This window comes from Melanotaenia boesemani, chromosome 18 (genome assembly GCF_017639745.1).
Source record: "Melanotaenia boesemani isolate fMelBoe1 chromosome 18, fMelBoe1.pri, whole genome shotgun sequence".
Classification (NCBI taxonomy): Eukaryota; Metazoa; Chordata; class Actinopteri; order Atheriniformes; family Melanotaeniidae; genus Melanotaenia; species Melanotaenia boesemani.
The window spans coordinates 15,459,212-15,477,812 of NC_055699.1; the positions used below are offsets into that span (position 1 = coordinate 15,459,212).

The following is an 18,601-nucleotide window of genomic DNA, read 5'->3' on the forward strand; positions in this document are numbered from 1 at the left end:
GCAATGATTGGGCCTATTCTCTCAGGTATAGGGACATGGTGGGCGAAACGAGGCCCGGGAGAATCCAAATCACGGATCAAATCAAGTCCAGAAGTGGAGGAAAGATGGGGAGACTAGTGGGGGTGTGTGATGAAAATTTCAAGGGAGACGTGTTAGTGGGAGGACACCTGGATTACCTGTGAGAGGCGGGCGTATTTATATATATATATATATATGTTTAACTATTAGCCTATGAGCTTATGATTGGCCAGTTGTTTCTATTTTTTAAAATATATCCTATAGGCCTACATCAACATTCATAACCGCTATAATTCATGCAATAAGGGGAATCCTGGCTTTAATCCTAAACACAAGGGCCGTCCTGAATGAAAGAGCACACATCCAACAAGTGTGACTTTATCCATCCGCAGCCGCTGCCCCCCCTCGACAACATTTCAATTTTCTCGCCTTTTTGCGCTGCAAAGAAAGTTTAAGCCTCGCTCCCAGCAGGTCATCCGCCTCCTGGTATTCCACAGATATTAGGGACAAATTGGTTTGCTATTCATTAGTTATATTCACAATAAGATTAAAAGTCCTTGGACAATCATAAAAAAAACTATGGCTGGACAAACAAGAGGGACAAAACACGCTCCAATGAGTTTGAGCTAAAGACTTTTATAAAATAATAATAATAATAATAATAAAATAAAATAAAAAAAACAAGACATGAATCTCACACATCGTTGATGCTGGTTTGGGCACACAGAAGCAAACTGCCTTTCATCTATTTTCATGATCTTCCTCCTTGTTTATTATTTTATTTAGCATTAGAACAGCTGGACTATTTGAGGCTGCGCTGGGATACATATGAGTACATCTCTCCCTTATAAATCTGATCCCAGCTTGTTTGGAATAAACTGAGTGATTAACAGGTGTCGGACCTACAGACCTGTTAAAACTAAAAGAGCTGAAAGAAATAAAAGGAGGGTTTTCACAAAATCCGACCGTATAAAGAGGGACTACATTAATCCGCGGGGTAATTTCACGCGATTTGGCCGGGCACCATAGATGGGTCAAACAGAGGAGAATAACCATTGATTGCTGTAATAGTCCTGCATCAGTGGTGAGATCCAGTTGAGAGGAGGAGGTGTAAGGGGGGATTTGGGAGGGGGAATTAACTCTTGGTAGTGCGTGTGAAAGCCGTTTGATGAAGTGGTTTGTTACTTCATTAATGACAAAGGGGACTCTCTTCCATCGACACGGCATTACAGATGTTAAGACCAATTTATCGCATTTAAAGGGTTTTAAAGGAAATTGTGTGACTGGGGCCCCCCAAGATAAAGTGGGCGATCTAATTGAAAGCCCCCGCACCCATTGCCATTGTCGTGCGTTTCATATGTTGGGGGATTAAGCTCATGAATATATGCTTAGTATTTTGTCAACTGCGCTGAAGAGGATAGACGCACGCAGCGCACCGGATTAAACACCTATTACATTTTTTTAGATCTCGCAGGTGGATCAGCCATGAATTCCTCCTCTTCTTTTTTTTTTTTGTTTCCTTATTTCTCCTCTGGCCTGCAAGCATTTTGAACACCTGTCACTGAATTTATGAATATTTAACCCACATTCCACAAGATTTATTCTTTTAGCTTAATGTTCATTTAATTTCTTAAAGCACCCCTAAGAATATGTGCTTAAATGTAAGACAGAAAGCACTTCTTTTTTCAATAATACAGTTTTATTAATAAGTCTAGAATATTTTATTTCTCATTGTTTATTTTTTTCCTGGTTCACAGGATGTGAGTCCTAAAGGAATCTGAAACAATAACTCATTTCATCAATGTAATTTATTCAAATTAGCATTATTAAACCAGGAAACTTACAATCACTTAATATGAAAAAAACTGTCCTTCACTCATTTCCTCAGGGGGAAAAACCTTTGACATAAATAATTATCTAAAAAGCTAATCATTCATAAACACAAGTGGAATTCTACACAGGGTCATTAAACACTACACTGAGTGCAAATTTATCAAAACATGGTCTCTTGAAATATACACAACCTTGTTTTGATAATCATCCTTTTTCACTTATTTTTGCCTCTTTTTTTCTTTTCTTGTTTTAAACAATATGTACAGTTTTCTTTCACAGTCAAGTCACTATACACACATCCTCGCATGTCAGGCTTGCTTGTCCTGAAGTCAGACTCAGAAATGCTACTGCTGTGATAATCATTTTGCAGAAGAAGAGAATGAAAATTAACTTTAATGTAAATTTAAATGATATAAAGTAATGTTTCTGAGTCTGACTGATGGACAGATAAGCAGTGGAGAGGCTTGTAGAGAAGGCTATGGAAGGTCTATGGACAGTTTTCCTTTGGTTCAGGGGGTGGGGGGTCTTGGTGGGGGTGAGGGTGGTGGGGGGGGCTCCTCCAACTTGTCTTTGTTAGAGATGCAGACCGGTTCAGCCCATATCAATGCACACAGATTAAACAGTGTTTACGTCGAGCACTTGTGTTGTCCACATTTGAAGTAGAAAGAACTAAGGGAAAAAAAAAGTGGGTTCCCCCTGCAGGCCTTCACCTCTAACTGTGTGTGTGTGTTTGTGTGTGTGAAAGACAGTAAAGGAGTAAAATGATGAAAAAACTGTCACAAAAATTATAAACATGAAATTATTATTTAATACCCATATGTTATAGCTGTTGTGTAATTTCTTTAAAAAAAAGACTTTACACGTTTGCTTTGGATGAGGATCATTAATGTTTGTATTTAACATTTCAAACACCAATTACTAAGAAAAACATGAAAAATTAAGTACTCAAAGTACATCTTTATGTCTGAGTTAATACGCTGTAATATATCTCTGCTGGTGATGTGTGAACTCTGTATTGTACTCTGCATATAATCTGCATATGGGAGGGGGTCTATATTTAACTGTTTTGATTAGTTGTAAATCTATATGTAAGAAATTAAAAATGTTTATTATTATTATTATTATTGCTTCTCAAACATTTCTGGTTATAATTTAGATGAAAGCTTGTAAAATATTAAATTTGTATTCTTTCTGTGTTTAAAAAAAAAAAAAAGATCCATCAGACACACACAAACACACACTTTTTTTTAACAGTGCTCTTTTGAATTTGGTCGTGCTATTTTGTTGGGGGAAATATGAGGTAACAGGGATGGTTGGAGGCAGGGGTTACATCAGGACATCAGCCTCCAGAGGTATGAGTGGGTCTTTTTTTTTTTTTGTTTGTTTTTTTTTTATGGGATTGGGGTGTCATGGAATGGGACGTAAGCCCGGGACACGGAGGCCTAGAACGGGTGTTGAGTGTTCAGCACACCTCCTTCCCTGCAGCTCCAGCAGGCAGGATGTTAAGCTGGGTGAGCTGAGCCGAGTGTTCCTTCGCCTTGAGGCGCAGTGCAGCGATGCTGGAGGCCCTGCGGTCTGCTGCTGCTGAAGAGGATGAGGAGGAGGAAGAAGAGGAAGGGTCAGGGAGGACAGAGCTTGGATGGGAGGGGTTCTCTACGGGGGTTGCAGGCTGACGAAGGAGAGCTGCAGCGGTGGAAGCACTGGTCAATGGACCCATACTGGAGAAGAGCCTGAAAGAAAAACCAAAATATGTCATTTAAATGTTTTCAAGTTTAATTTATTTAGTTTATTTTATATGACAGCTGTCCAATTTATTTAATCTAATGCACATTAACTTTCTTAATTTGAAAAGTAAAATGCAGAGTACATGGTTATTATTGCTGCATATTGGAAAAGCTAATTATGTCACATTGAGTGTGTGGTGTCACCCCCTCCCTCACAGCTTGATTTGCCACATCACACATTTGGTTAATTTATTAAGACATTTGACAGAGTGATTACACGCCACTGTGTATGGTTAACAATGTAACACATTTATAATCAGACACTGAGATAAACAGTGACAGAGTGTGACTGAGGATCACTGTAAACATATCCAGTTAGTGTTGCATGATGCATTAGCAGTTTAATTTAAGCTGTTGTGCTTTTTTTCTACATAATTGTTGCCAGTTCTTTTAAAATACAATGATAAATGTGAGAGGTTGTGTTTTGTGGGAGGCCTGCTGCAGTGACAGGTAGGTTAAGATGTAAATAAGCATAAAAAGCAGATATTAGACCCACAGAAAGTGTGTCCACATGTGTGGCTCACCTGCCAAAAGTGGGTCCAATGAAAGCAGGGTGGCGGAACATGGCAGCTGTTCCCAGGAAAGTTCCCAGCCCCAGTGGGGTAGCCAAAGGTGGGGCAGAGCCGTTATGAGGTGGTGGTGCCAGGCCAGGGAAGGCTGCGGCTGCTGCTGCTGCAGCCGTCCAGGCAGACTCCAAGGCAGGGTGCGGATGAGGAGGGAAGGGTCCTCCTTCCAGGTAGTGGCTAAGAGGGTGGCCAGCTGCAAGTGGGCCTGGAAATGGCAGGCCTGATGGGTGTGCCTGCACCCCGGCCTTCTCACGCTTCCTCCATTTGGCCCTGCGGTTCTGAAACCACACCTGGAGACACAGATGATAGATCAAAAGGATGTTTTTTTTTCATAAAGATGGTTGATTAAATGCTAGTCAGGTGATGCTCAAGAAGTAAAAAGTGGAACTCCATGTTGTGTTTGCTTCAATATAATTAGCCAGACAAGTCTCTTGAATTGTTGTCTAGTTCAGGTGCATGGCCAACAGGCGGAAAGTCACCGTTAATTACAAGCAAGGTAAACCCCGCCGCTCATGGCCCCTTAAAACTACTTTCTGACTAATTAAACCCCCTCCTCTTTTATGGGCTTCAGGGTGGTTAGAGATAATTAAGAGCGGTGTTAACAAAAGATCCAGAAAATTACTACTGAACTGGCTCCAATAACAATTAATGCGCTTTAAATTAAATTCTTAAGAGACGTAGAACAAGCGACTTCCATCCAAGAGAGTATTTAACTTTCCCACGCATCCACTGTTGCCCAGTTTGCGCTGCGAAAGCGCGGGGCTCTCTCAATGAGCAAAATGTCAACATGTGGAAAGTGATTAAACGAGCCGGCTTGAGCGACAGACACACACACACGCTCAGACGCGCATTATTCCCAGAGGGCTGTTTAGCATTACACAGCCCCTCGGGAATTTATGAGTTTTTATCACCTCCTGATGGCGCCCGTTAAGTGATTTGTTCACCTACGGCCCCCTAAAGAGACATCTGTTGTTTTACCGTCGGCCGTAACCTCTCGGAGCTTCCACCGTGTTTGAACTGTCTCTCTGGTTATGAGCCCAGGCTTTCGACATGCAAGACACGCTTTCAGGGGAGGGAGGGATGGAGAGAGAGAAGAAGAGAGAGAGAGAGAGAGAGAGAGTGGGGGGGGGGGGTACCTTTAATGGTCTCTCATTCGCTCCCAAGTGCAAAGCATCGGATCAATGCAGGACTATTGCAATCACGTAATGGGAAATCAAATAGCATTATCTACCCCCCACCCCCCTTCCCTCTTTCTCTCCCTCCCCTCTCTCCCTTTCGCCTCACTCCTTTTCTCGTGCACACACAAACACACACATGTTTCGGCCTCGCCCCCTATCTGTCCCCTCTGATGGGAATTCAAACACCATCTCATCCCAAGAATACAGACTGTTTGCTCCTGCACTAAGTGCGCCTTTTTATGAATAGCCGGCGTCGGCTTAATTGCCACTAAAACGTTCCCTGTTCGCGTGTAATAACATTCAATAACAGGAAAGTCCTTCCCCACGCAGCGACTGGGCCATTTAACACATTTTTACTGTAATAAATTATTGTCTCAAATTGGTCCATAATCGTTTATCTCCAATCAGTGACGCATATCAGTGGTTATCACCCAGCTCTGGGATTGATGAAACATTAAAGGAGCGGATGCTGCTTTTCCCCCTCCTATTTGATTTACAAGGCACATGCTTCTCTTTATAGATAAAGGCAAATAGAGCCACTTACTTGAACGCGGGCCTCGGTGAGATCCAGACGCATTGCAAGCTCCTCTCTGAAAAGAATATTTAAAAAGGAAAAAAAAAAGAAAAGAAAAAGAAAAGCCAGTGAGACAGTAAGAAAAGATTCAAGGTTACAGGCCACCATTTGGAAGCACGCAGAATTGCTGTTTTGTCCCCTCCTGTTGTTAACTGTCAACAAAAGACGACCAAAATAGGCTTGATTTTTTCTTTCTTTTTTTGTCCTAGCAGGCATGAACTGCAGAAAAGACGCCATAGCAATATTCTATTTTCCCCTGTCACGGATGGGTAGAAATAGGCCTAGTGATTGTTAGATTTCCCTTAGCCAAGGCCTGTCACTGTAACAACATAATGGTCGGAATAATGACATCTAAACTAGCCTGCCACCAAGCAATTGACGCTCCCTTCAGCTGCACGAGATGGGCTCGAAGTTCAAATTAAACCTACAAGTTGCCTTAAAGTAAATCGATTGAAAAAAATATGAATAATCCCAGCGCTGAACACAAATGTGGAAATAACCTCTTGTGTCTGGGATCAGAAATGCTTTAATTTCCAAGCAAACAAAATGGTACTTTTACAGAAATCATGAGTTGTTTATTATTATTATTATTATTATTATTATTATTATTATTATTATTGTTGTTGTTATAATCTATTTCCCTCTACATAACAATGTAAACTGCATTGTTGTAAATCTCTTTATTTGAGACGTGTCTTTGTGTCAGTGTGCGTGCGTCAGCGAGCTTGTGCGCACCTGCCCTTGGGCTTGAGGTTAGGCCCTGACTTTTTTTTTTTTTTTTTGCACATATAGTGTCAAGTAACCTGAGCTGTTCCAGTTAATTATTCCCTCCTGACAGTAGCAACAGTCTTCGTCAGAAGTGGAACAATTGAGAAAAGAAGAATAAGCCATTCTCGTAGCTATAGCACTTACAGGCCTATTGTGTTCACTAATGCAAGACACGAGATCACTGTTGGGGCATTTTATGAGCTGTGATCTGCACAGTGCCCTGTTGCAGGCGTTTAGGATTTCCTGGAATGGTTTTTGAATTTTTTTATGGGCCAGGAAAGGGTTTATTTAAAGATAAATGCAATTAATTATCACCTGTAATGAATATATTTTTAAAAAGATGATGCTAGTTTTGTGTCTGTATACCTCTTCTGGAATATATTTTAAGTTTAAACCTAAATACTATTTTTAATTATTACAAAAGTAATGTAATTAATTACAAATATTGTTTTAATTTATATATATATATATATATGTGTGTGTGTGTGTGTGTGTGTAATTACATTTTACAGCCCAATATTTGTAAGTTTTTTCTTTGTATTTTGGGAACGCTAAAGCAGTTTATATATTTATATAAATATATAGGCTATCAATACTACTAAGTTTATTATTTTACCTGTTATTGTTTTACTATTATTATTGTTGTTGTTATTATATTCATATACTTCATTGTTATTATCATAGTTTACGGTTTCATTTGTCTCACCTGGTGAACACGTCGGGGTAGTGTGTCTTCTGGAAAGCCCTCTCCAGCTCCTCCAGCTGGTAACTGGTGAAGGTAGTCCTGTATCTTCTTTGCTTCCGTTTCAGCATCCCTTCCTCCGAATCACTGCCCGCCGACAGACACACGCTGTCCTCCCCGTCCCTCACGTCCCCATCCCCGGCGTTCAAGCTTTCCCTCTCCTCGTCCTTCGGGGATAGCGCGACGGCGTCTCCAACGCAGTTTTCCTCCTCCTTCCCCGCGTCCTCCTCAAACTTCAGCGGGCCAAGCTCTACCAGTCCGAGACTGCCGTCTTCCGAGGCATCCTCGGGACTCTGATCGCCCTCTCCCCGGCTTAGCGAAGCGTTTTCCCGGTAGGACTTGCTGCGGCTAATGCTCACCTGTGGCGCCTGGCTTATTTTCAGGCCGTCGCTGGCTTGCTCCAGGAGGAGTCTCCCCCTGTCCAGTTTCTCCGCATGTTCCTGAAGATACTTCCCCCCGGGTCCGTACAGCCGACGGAGCTTGGGAGGCAGGTGCATGTCAGCACTGAGAGAAATGGACTCTTTTGTTGGCCCTGAGAAAGAAAGATGTTAAAATAATGAATGACAACATAATGAATGACCGGCTTAAATTTCTTGTAGCCAGTTGAATAAAGTGAAACTACTTTTCAGAACTGTAAAGAATTAATTCAGACTTCATAAGCAATTGGAAACTAATTAGTTATCCACTCCCAAACCATTAGAAAATATGCAGACTGTTAAAGGTACGCTGTTATTCGTGTAGTAAATGTGCAGTGGTAAGTGTAAACTAGCTTACTTTTTACACCCCTGTCATCGTTGCCACCCTAAATCCCAAATAAGCATGTTTTCTATATGTTTAAAGTTAACTTACCATCCACCGTCTTGTCAAGCTCCCCTCTGCTGGGCAGACCCGTTAAACTTTGAGCCCCTATCAGTCTGACCTTACAGGGACTTCGGCGGCCTAAAATGCTGTCTATGCAGTAAGAGGAGAGCAGTGTCGGGGATTTGCTGCTCTTCCTCTCGCCCCGGTCGTGGATATCTTCCTCAAACTGACCGCTCATGTCGACTGCTTTGGCTAGACTCTCTGTGACGCCTGTCAGTCTCCCACCGTCTTCTTCTTCTTTCGGGGTTTATACTCTTCTTCCTCTTACTCTTCTTCTCCCTCCGTGCTGTCAGGTCGGTATATCTGTTCACCAGGGCCGCTCACTCCACCCTCCGTCTCCTTCTCTTCCCTCAGTCACACTCTCGGGTTATGACAGACAGCGGTTTGACCGCCTCGCGCTGCACTCCGATCTGCTGGCGCTTCTCCGCTCCGCGCGCATACGTGTAGGATGTTACCGCGCGCCTGATTGGCTCGTGTGTGTGTGTGTGTATGAGGTGAGAGACAGCGCAGGGCTGCTTTATATATTTTACCATTAAAGATAAATTGAGAGAAAGTTAACAAAACCCGACATGGAGTCCTTTTTCTTCCGCGGAACGAACTGGGCAGATAAACATACAGAACCGGAACATAAATTAGGCTACAACAGTTCTGTCTGCCAGCGTGGTTTAAATCTGGGGGGAAGGGACAGAAAGGGAAGGAAATTTGTATTTAATATTATTTATCAAGTGTTAATATAACTAGGGAAAAAGTAATTAGAACTAGCTTCCGCTCACAATGGTCCGTGGCAGGTGTAAACAAAACATTAATCATGACTTAATTCCATGGCTCAAAATGACGCTTGTTAATAAATGTATTTTATTTCACATTTTTTTCGATCCCAAACATTCACAAGAGGAGTATTTTGGTATCAGAAGTGCGTTTGTGTCATGTGTTGGTGCTCTTAATGACAAATTATAGCTTTATAGTTTTAAAAAAGGACAAAATGCTATTTTATTTACCTGTGAGGGCAGAATATTGAAAAAAGAGATATGTGCTTTAATATAAAATTTATACCTATTTTTTCCTTGTGCAGTTTATGTATAGTTTTTACAGCACTACATCTATTATTTGTTCATAATACCTATAACTTTTCACTCTTGCTATTCTGCAACCATGAGGCGGACGTCTTAGTTTAAGCCTAATTCAGGTTTTACAATCCTCTATATTTCCAAACATTTTTATCATACTTATTTGGATTAATTAAACCTAGCTTATTAGTATAAAACAACATTATTCTACAATAATGAGAATAATGTAGTGAAACATTGCGTCTTTTGGACAGAAGCTGGTGCCAATGCGCACCAAAGCAGCTCTCTTTTTTTGAATCCTTGTGGCGGTAGCGCGAAAAGAAAAGAATCTGGCTCGGAGTTTCTGTTTAACCACAGTCAGCACCTGCGAAAACCAAGTCGGAGACTCGGTCACATGGAAATGGAAACATCAAACACAAATGGTGGGATATTATTTTTGTGTGTGTGTAAAAATGTGTGGTTTGCAGAATTTTGATGCACCACGTTCAAGCATCTATCTATCTATCTATCTATCTATCTATCTATCTATCTATCTATCTATCTATCTATCTATCTATCTATCTATCTATCTATCTATCTATCTATCTATCTATCTATCTATCTATCTATCTATCTCTACAGTGTCCTCCTGGATTTGTGGATGGCTTAGGAAAAAGAAGAAAAAAAAGTGAGGGTGGCAGCGGCGGTGATGAGACGGCTCGTGAGGGGAGCCGGGATAGCAAGCTGGGACTCCGTGGTGGAGAGGGGGGAGATGGAGAGATGGATCGAGAATGTAATTTTAAATGAAAGTCTATTTAACCCGCAGTGAATGGCATGACCCCTATCCTCGTCTCAGAGCCCATCACTGTTAAAAGGATCATTTTCAGAATTCAATCCAAAAACTTCAGCAAGCTGCAATTTACACTTTCTGCCGCTCTTGTCTCTCTTCCCCCACCTTTATGTACCTGCCCAGTCAGAGCCTCACAGCAAACGAAAAATAACAATAAAATATATGTCCAGAAAATTGCAGAAGTTGTTCATTTTCTCCCTTTTATACCCTTCGTCTATATTTAAGCGAAAGCTTTGGGACTTTTTTGTGTTTGGAGCTGGAATTAGAACTGGATTGATCTCTGTAAAGTTTAGTTAAGGTTCGGGTCGCTCGGTATTTGTGGAGAAAAGCTACGTTCTACAAGTTTAACTATTAAAAAAGCATCTCTCTTGTGCCTTTCAGATATCAGTGAAAAAAAAGCCCTTAGCATTTCTAAGCAGGCAGGCTACGGTGTCATCGAATTTAATCTGCAACTTTTTTTCGTGGTGTCACAAACTTCCAAGCTTGTTTATTTGCACGCAAATCAGTGTAATGAATGTAATAACAATATAAAATGTTATGCCTTTTTCCTGCACGGTCACAAACAGACGCGCGTAATACAGACGGGTATTTAGAGTCGCTCTGTAATTTGGGGGCCACAATTTGATTCATTTATCCGCACACTGTTATTAACCCTGTGGAAGAAGAGATGTCAGCCGCCATTTCAGCCAGCAGGACATCCGCGCTTTGTTTAAATGCACTAATTACGCGTATACATTAGAGAGAGAGAGAGAGAGAGGGGGGGGGGGGGGGTGTCACAGAATAGCCTGAGCGCAATTTTCACATTTTCAATTTTCCGTCTGTCTGACGTGCAGGTGAAGAAATGGTGGAAAGAGGGTCGCCTTTTCGTTTCAACACCGTCGCCACCTCCTCCGTATTTTCATAACACTATAACTTGATAATGTTCAGGGGAAACACTCGTGCACCCTGGTGAGGTTGAGCTGAGAGGAGACTTTTTCCGGCTTTTTAAAATGTTGTTTGTTTAAATCATGAACCTTGGTCTTTAATTCAAAACATATGAATTAATATAGAATCAAATGTGAAACCATTTAAACAGTAAGTGATTCAGACTGTTTCTGATCTATTTCTGTGCACATCCGATTCTCATTATGGAAGGCCATGGAAGTCCATCCAGACGAAAAAAAAGGAAAAGGCTTGGCCTTGCCTTGCAGGTCATTCAAATGGCGCCATCTTCTGGATGTAATATGTAACTTCTCATGAAGGTAACAAAGTTCTTAATATCTAGAAACAGACATGGTGGTTTTCAGTTGATTTGCATCCATATACTTAATATTAATCGTTTAACTGTTTAGTTCTCCCCCGTTCACTCTCGGCTTTAACACAGATTTTCCTTCCTTGAACCAATTGTTATATTTGGCACCTTGAAGGAATAAAGTCATTAAATCAAAGTATGCATCTCCATCCACCTATAAGACACAGATTTCAGCCTGTGACAGACAGAACTACTTTATCACTCACAAGTTTCTCCTTGTGCAGCGCGTGTAATTACTGGTCTTGAATACGCACCAACTGGCCTTGGTGGCGGCGACTCATCCTCCATCCATCCTCGCACTCTGACATAATTGGACACTTGCTCTGCTTGAGAGGACAAGCTAGAGAAGGAGAAGAAGAAAAAGAAGAAAAATGAAGAGTGTGCGCCGGGAAGTGTGTTTGTGTAAGCCGGGGGAGGGGGCTTTTAAGGCGCGCGTAAGCAAAGTTAATTAGCGGTTATTAACAGCCAGCATAATGAGAGCGAGAGGGAGTCAATTTAATGACTTTGTTAGAGCGGGTTCAGAGCGACAGGCGATGATCGAAACAACAAAGGCGAGCGCGCACGCAGCCATCATCCGTAATTTCCAGCGGTAATGCGGTCTGATCAGAAACAAAGGGTTCTAATTTCGTTCAACTGACTCGATAATTTGTCCTTATGTAAGGAAAATAATTAATGACTTAATGCTTCAACAGAAGTAGCTTTCTTTGAGGGAGGGGATTTCAGAGGCCTCGTTTGCTGGAGAAGGTGGTAGCCTAAGGAAATCAATTTCCCGGCCTATAATTATTTACATCATGAATTTAAAACGTGGACGTGCGCTTTTGCTCTTGGTTAGTGTGCAGACAAGTGAGAGCTGGAAAAGAAGGGGAGAGTTCCAAAGCTTTTCTTTTTGTTTGTTTGTTTTCTCTTAGTCAAAATGTGTATGAAAAAAGCCATTTGTCAAAGACACATGCGGGTTTTGGAACACGAAAGTCATATACTGGAATCAAACTTGACCATTTTGGTCAGTCACAACCTACCTGATCCTGCTCTGGAGTTTTTTTTTTTTTTACTTTGGAGTCTTTAGAGTATATAAAACTACTACAGACTGGAGTCCTTAGATTCATTGGCTGTATCTTTTCCCGACAGTTTACTGTGGCTCCTGCATTGCAAAATTATCCAAGACCCGCGCGTCTTTTACGCATGATTTCATCATTTCACAGATAGGTTGAGTCGGAGGAGGAAAGATGTGCTATTATCGACTTGGTGGGGACACAAGCCGCCTGCGGGCCACTCTTGGATTCATGGCAGGTGGATAGGTCACCCACACGAGAGCGACAGTTTCACTGCCCCCATTTGTCTCCTCTGATTACTGCTTTGATCACAGGAATCAAGAGCCCAGAGACTCTCGTAAACCCACTGCAAGGCCCGGCTTCAGCTCGTGAGCTGAAGAGGTCATCATCATCACCATCATGACCGCCATCGTCTGCCACATCGTCACCATCATCTTCATCACTGCTAGTTGACCATGCAAACCTGGGGTGTAGTGTGTTCTCACTGGCGCGTTGCCCTTTTATTGATTGCGTGCCTTAATTTTAATTCGATTGCGTGAGTGTCAAAAAATTCCGCAAGAATCATCCTAGTAATGAGATAATCAGAGTAATATATGCAAATCTGTTATGTTGCCAGCTTATCAAAACCAGAGTGCCCCCCCTTGAGTCTGAAGAAGTCCATTTATTCAGTTAGTGGCAATACCTTGCGCAAATGGCGCGATGCAAATGACAGTTGATTAGACTAAATTAAGAACCTCGTTTCTCCCTGACCTTGTCTGAGTTTTATGTAAATTCTTTTCTTTTCTTTAATGCGATAAAGAAGGAAAAAAGTGTGTTTTATGCTGGCCTTTGTAAACCTGAACTCTGTATTGATAGAAACAATGGCCAACCTCAGATTATTCTGTTTGCTTGCAGCTTGGATGATTCTATTTTCTGTCTGTCTGTCACAAATCTCAGTATATCTCAGTAAATCTTGACCCCAGTGCAGCTCCCACAGTGTTGGAGTGAGCCGTTATAACTTCCTTGCTGTGGGGGAGTGAGCCTTCAAGATAGACAAGGCCTCTGAGTGTGGCTTCATGTGTGTGCCTGTGTGTGTTTACACGTGTACTCATGTGTGTTCCATAACATATTGTCTAAGGGGACAGAAAGAGTGGAGTTGGGACTTCCTCTCTGTGGGGTGTGTGGGGCCTGTAGATGGGAAAGGAATAAATCCAATATAGATTGCAGGGCTGCGCTGCCTCCCGCTGGGGACCCTCAGACTTGCAGGGCCAGGATCGAAGCGCTTTTCTCCACCTAAATTGGCCCAAGAGGCTGCAGGAGCAGCAGTACAACACCCCCTAACTTTGAAGCTACCCATGACCTAATGATGGTGTTGTGGGACAGACACGTACACACATTCACAGGCGTGCACACACCAAAAGTCACACAAAATAATTCCCACAGATTGATATAACATCTGTCACACTCATGCACCAGTCAAACACACACTTTGACAAGAAAACCATTCAGGTATAAAAACACCCTCCTTGTTCTTTGGTGCTGAACACACTCATTCCTTGTCCGAAGACCATTCACCTGAAGTTTCCCCTCTTCACATCTCAGACCATACCTTGCTAAACTACAGTTAGAGGAGGCATCTTCACTGCTTATCCACACACTCCAGAAGGAGGTGTGAATAGCATAACTGGCACCACACCAAGTGTCAGGACTGATACACAGTCCTGCCCTTTGGATCCCCTACAAGGAAAACTCCACCAGCGCCCCAAAGCTATTAAGCTTCCAGCTGAACAAGCAGGTGCTGTCATTTTGCTTCTGACCAGGCAACTAATTCTATTTATGATGAGGTATCTGATGTGTTTGTGGATCCAATTCACAGACACTACAGCAGAATATTCTACAGGTGGATGTTTATTTCTTAATGTACTAACTCCTGCAATGGGGCACCATTTCTTTTTTAATTTTGTTACATGTTTTGCTGTTCAATGTTTAGCTGATTTCCACTATTTATTTCCCTTCCTTTTATTCCCAATTTTATTTTTACACACCTGTTGTCTTCAATTCTTTATTCATGTCTTTGATAAACTTGTCCCATTACATTTTCCTTGCATCATTCCAACTGTTTGTCACTGTTTTTATGTATTTCATGCATCTTCATATTTGATAGCTCATCTCTGGCTGTGCAGAAAGCAACATCTCTGGATGATATTGTTATTCATCACAACTGAGACAGTGCATTTTAAATATCCCCCAAATGCAAAGACAAACCCATGTGGCACATAAACACAGGCCACAAACACACTTGCACAACAAAATCCTTTTGACATCAATAATTGGTAAATCCTCTGATTAACTTGTAAGAATTGTCCTTAGAGTGCTTAAGTAATTGTGTTTGTGTGTGTCCCCCTTTTTTTTATTGCATGCACCCCCCTCTCTTTAAAGCACATCTTTATAACCAAGCAATTCCAAAGCAATTTTCTCTGTGGGAGGAGAGTGTAATTTTCTATTCTGTGACACTGTGATGTGTAAGAAACTGGGAGCTGGCGCTAAAAGGTGTCTGTAGTGTGTGTCTTGGTGTGGGTGTGAGCTGCTTTAATGGCCAACGCGGGGCGGGCGGCAATGGTGGTGAGCGGGTGGATGTCAGGAAGGCCATCATTTAATGACTCCCAAATAGTGCCCTCCTCGTTAGAGCTATCGTCCTGGAAACGCGAGGCTGTGAACCACAAGAGCGCAGCACGCTGCAACAGTCTTTTATCTTCATATTAAACCATTTGCATAACATTACTGCGATAGATAAGATTCAGGAGATACTCAACCTACTCAGGAAGCGACATAGAGAGAGTAGACGGAGGAGAGACAGAGAGGGTATACTCCATGTCCTTGCAAATCTAATCAGTGTTAAATGGAGCTGTCAGAAGTGTGTGTATGTGTGTATATGTGTGTGTGTGTGTGGTACTGGCTTGCTCATGTCAGGAGTCATTTAGCGTTAAACCACAACTTACTACTATGTAACAGGGCTGTAATTATAAAATGTATCAATCAGAGCTATTTCTTATTAGATTTAATGTATGAATCCAGGAGTTATTTGTTAGTGATACACAAGGTGAGGCCGGATGGTGACAATTAAGATGTCGTGCATACTTATGTGTCCTTCACGGAGTGTTTTCTATCTGAACGGGTGAAGAAATTCTTACTTATTGTAGCAGCTCTGCAGAATACAAAAGAGCAACCAATTAGAGCAAATTACATTGCTTGCTTTTGCTGGTGTGCTTTGCAACAGTGCTTGGGTCTTTTTTTTCTGTGTGACATCAACTGACTATCAAAAGACTCAATTTGATGTTTGTATAGGTAAAATCATTTGTACTGTATAAAGTGGTGCTTTGTGTTGCTCAGTACCAGAATATACCTGAAAGCTGCTGAAAAAAGAAGAGAGCGTTCACTATTGTGGAGATCCAAAAATCAGCACAGAGTATAAGTGCACACTAATTAGATGTGTCTTCTTGTCACTGCCCGATTAATTTGATCAAAACTACTGTTTATCTTTGTTTAACTGCTTGTATAAATGATCAACTTGCAAACACTGTAAAGTACACCACTGGGGTGTGTAAATAAAATTAGAATGCAAGGTTTTGCTCATAGTTTAATTTAATGTCAGTAACATATTAAAAAAGTTAGACAGGGAAATGGTCAAGTACTACTTTATTAATCGTAAAGAGAAGATCCCATTGTTGGTAGAAATGTTCAAGCTGTAGTAGTTTGGATAGAGCATCGGTGTGCAACCATTTTCAGGCCTCATTTTCAGTTCAGGTTAAGACTCTCGCTGGTTTCAGGACTGCCACAGAGTTTTTCCAATCCCACTCCTCTGTTTTCTTGTCAGTATGTTTAGACTCATTGTTGTGTTGAAATGTAAACCTCCCCAGTTTCAAATCCTAAGCACTCTGAAGCAATTTTTTGCAGTAATCTTTCTCTCTGTCCTCTGTCTTTGTAGAAAACACAGAACGATGCTGCCTTCACTATGTTTAACTGTAGAGGTGGTAGTAGTGATGCTCAGTGCCTCGTTCGCTCCAACATTAGGAAATGAAGGCACATACATCTGCAACAAGCTATTATACAGTTGCAAAGTTGCAGGAACCCTTGATGTTTCCTTGGCCATGTTGGTTAAATGTCTGACCAAGGCACTTTGTTTCTGATTGCTCAAGTTGACTGGGCAATTTGATCTAAATAAGCTGTTACTACCTTCAAACACCTTCTATTTAAGAAAGTCAGTGCTACACTTTGCTCTTGGGACTTAAAAGGCTTCTGTATGCTTCCCTAGACTTGTGCCTAGACAAGTTACAGTACATGCATTGATTTCCCTCTAAATGTACACCATGAAAAGTGATGCCTTGTATATGTAGAAAGATGTGTATGCCATAACAAAGACTCTCAGTACTTATTTACTTTGTATGTTCAGTCTTTAAATTTCAACCCAGTAAATAAAATACTCCAGAAAATCTTCTAAATTGTAACATTATGGAGAATTGTGTGTATACGGATTAGGAAGACGAACATAACTGATTTTAAAGATGAGTTTACAACATAAATCTTTCAGTCAGCGATCTGCTTGTATGCAGAACTTGTATGCACACCAATTAGCAACAAAATTAAAACCACTACAATGTTCTGCTGATATTTACATGGATATTACTTTCTTGCACATGTTAGGAAGGAAAATCCTGCATGTACAGCACAGTGGTTTTACCTGCTGGAGTAAACACATCTAGATGTTCAAGGGATTAATTCTTCATGATAGCATTCAGACAATAGGTTCAATTAAATAATATTTTGAGCATTCTGCTTTTCAGATGTCTGCCATGTAATGTTTTTGCCCTCTTTCCATGTCCTGTCAGTAAAGTTGAGTTTGGAAAAACTCTATTGCATGTAGGTTAGAGTCGTAAGTCTTCAAAGCAGAGCTTATGTTTTACTGCAAGTATTTTGGGGCAGTTATAGGAGACATCAAACCAGTGTGTGTATTGCATATGTGTTGGTGGATGTACTTGCATGCTATATGAAAACATGAAGTTGCAATCACTTCACAGATTATGAGCCTTAACTGTATGTGTTTGGGGCAAAGATTGCTTGTTTATGCATATTGGGATAGACTGTGCCAGGTGAGCGTATCACTTCCCATCAAGCTATTGAATTCTGCAGGCATCTAATAACAAAACATTTATGGCTCACTTAGGCATGCATAGATATAACTGTGAGTAGGCAACAACAGCCTCTTTTCTCTGGTCTCCAGCTATTCCTTCTTCCCTTAAAACACACAGGCACCATCCGGATTGGACTTAGATACTAGAATTCTATCAGCTTCGGAGATGAAATTAAAATCGCTCATTTTCTTGCTCCGTACAAGGAGCAGATCAATTTCCGGAGACGGGGACGTGATATTTTCCTGCCATTGGGCTTTCACGTCTTTGGCACAGCACCCTGACTGCCTCCCAGCAGGATGCCCGGGTCTGACTGCACGCCTCACCGGAGAACAGTTACTTCTGCTGCGGCGAGTTTATTTGCGCCTCACTATGTGAGAATTGCCATCATTTACCCTTCTCCAACATCTCCCAAAACAGAGAAAAGAAATAGACAAGCAGGGGAAGCGAGGCGGGAATGACAGAGGCGAAATTGATTCTTTTTGATGCTTGCTGCATGGGGGACATTAGATAGTCCACACCTTGTTTGACTTCCCATTTCGGGAAATGAACTGAATAAATTTTGCGTGAGGTAATGTATATAGGCCTTTAAGAGTCCTTCTGCTGTTGTTCTCATATGATCAGGAATGACTTGCTCCCCCCAGTAGAGGATGATATGGCTTAGTAAATGAATTATACTACATGTGAACTCACTTTCTATAAAACAATAAGCCAGCCTGGGATAAACTTGAACTAATGAATTTAATCTGGAGGATTTTCAGCCCAGTGGTTGCTGATGCATATGCACTCATGTGCACACATTTCACTTTGTCGTAAAGAAAAAGCGCCTCCCTTTTTAAAAACACTGTTTGTTTTGCAGGACGTGAGGATACACAT

At 41.4% G+C, this 18,601-nt stretch overlaps 1 protein-coding gene across 1 annotated transcript; it reads right to left on the reverse strand.

Moving 5' to 3' along the window:
• Positions 1-1,735: 1,735 nt before the first annotated feature.
• arxa (aristaless related homeobox a) lies at positions 1,736-8,748 on the reverse strand. The gene is made up of 5 exons (XM_041967454.1): positions 8,313-8,748; positions 7,428-7,995; positions 5,924-5,969; positions 4,160-4,491; positions 1,736-3,581 (listed from the first exon to the last, which is right to left on the reverse strand). Exons 1-5 carry the CDS (start codon positions 8,500-8,502, stop codon positions 3,314-3,316), a joined length of 1,404 nt encoding a protein of 467 aa, XP_041823388.1. The 5' UTR covers positions 8,503-8,748; the 3' UTR covers positions 1,736-3,313.
• Between the last annotated feature and the right edge of the window lie 9,853 nt (positions 8,749-18,601).

Coding starts and splice junctions, on each gene's coding strand:
- arxa (XM_041967454.1), bottom strand. CDS start 8,502: ATGAGCGGTCAGTTTGAGGAAGATATCCACGACCGGGGCGAGAGGAAG. Junction 7,996..8,312: donor GCTTGACAAGACGGTGGATG/GTAAGTTAACTT, acceptor TTTCTTTCTCAG/GGCCAACAAAAGAGTCCATT. Junction 5,970..7,427: donor TACCCCGACGTGTTCACCAG/GTGAGACAAATG, acceptor TATTCTTTTCAG/AGAGGAGCTTGCAATGCGTC.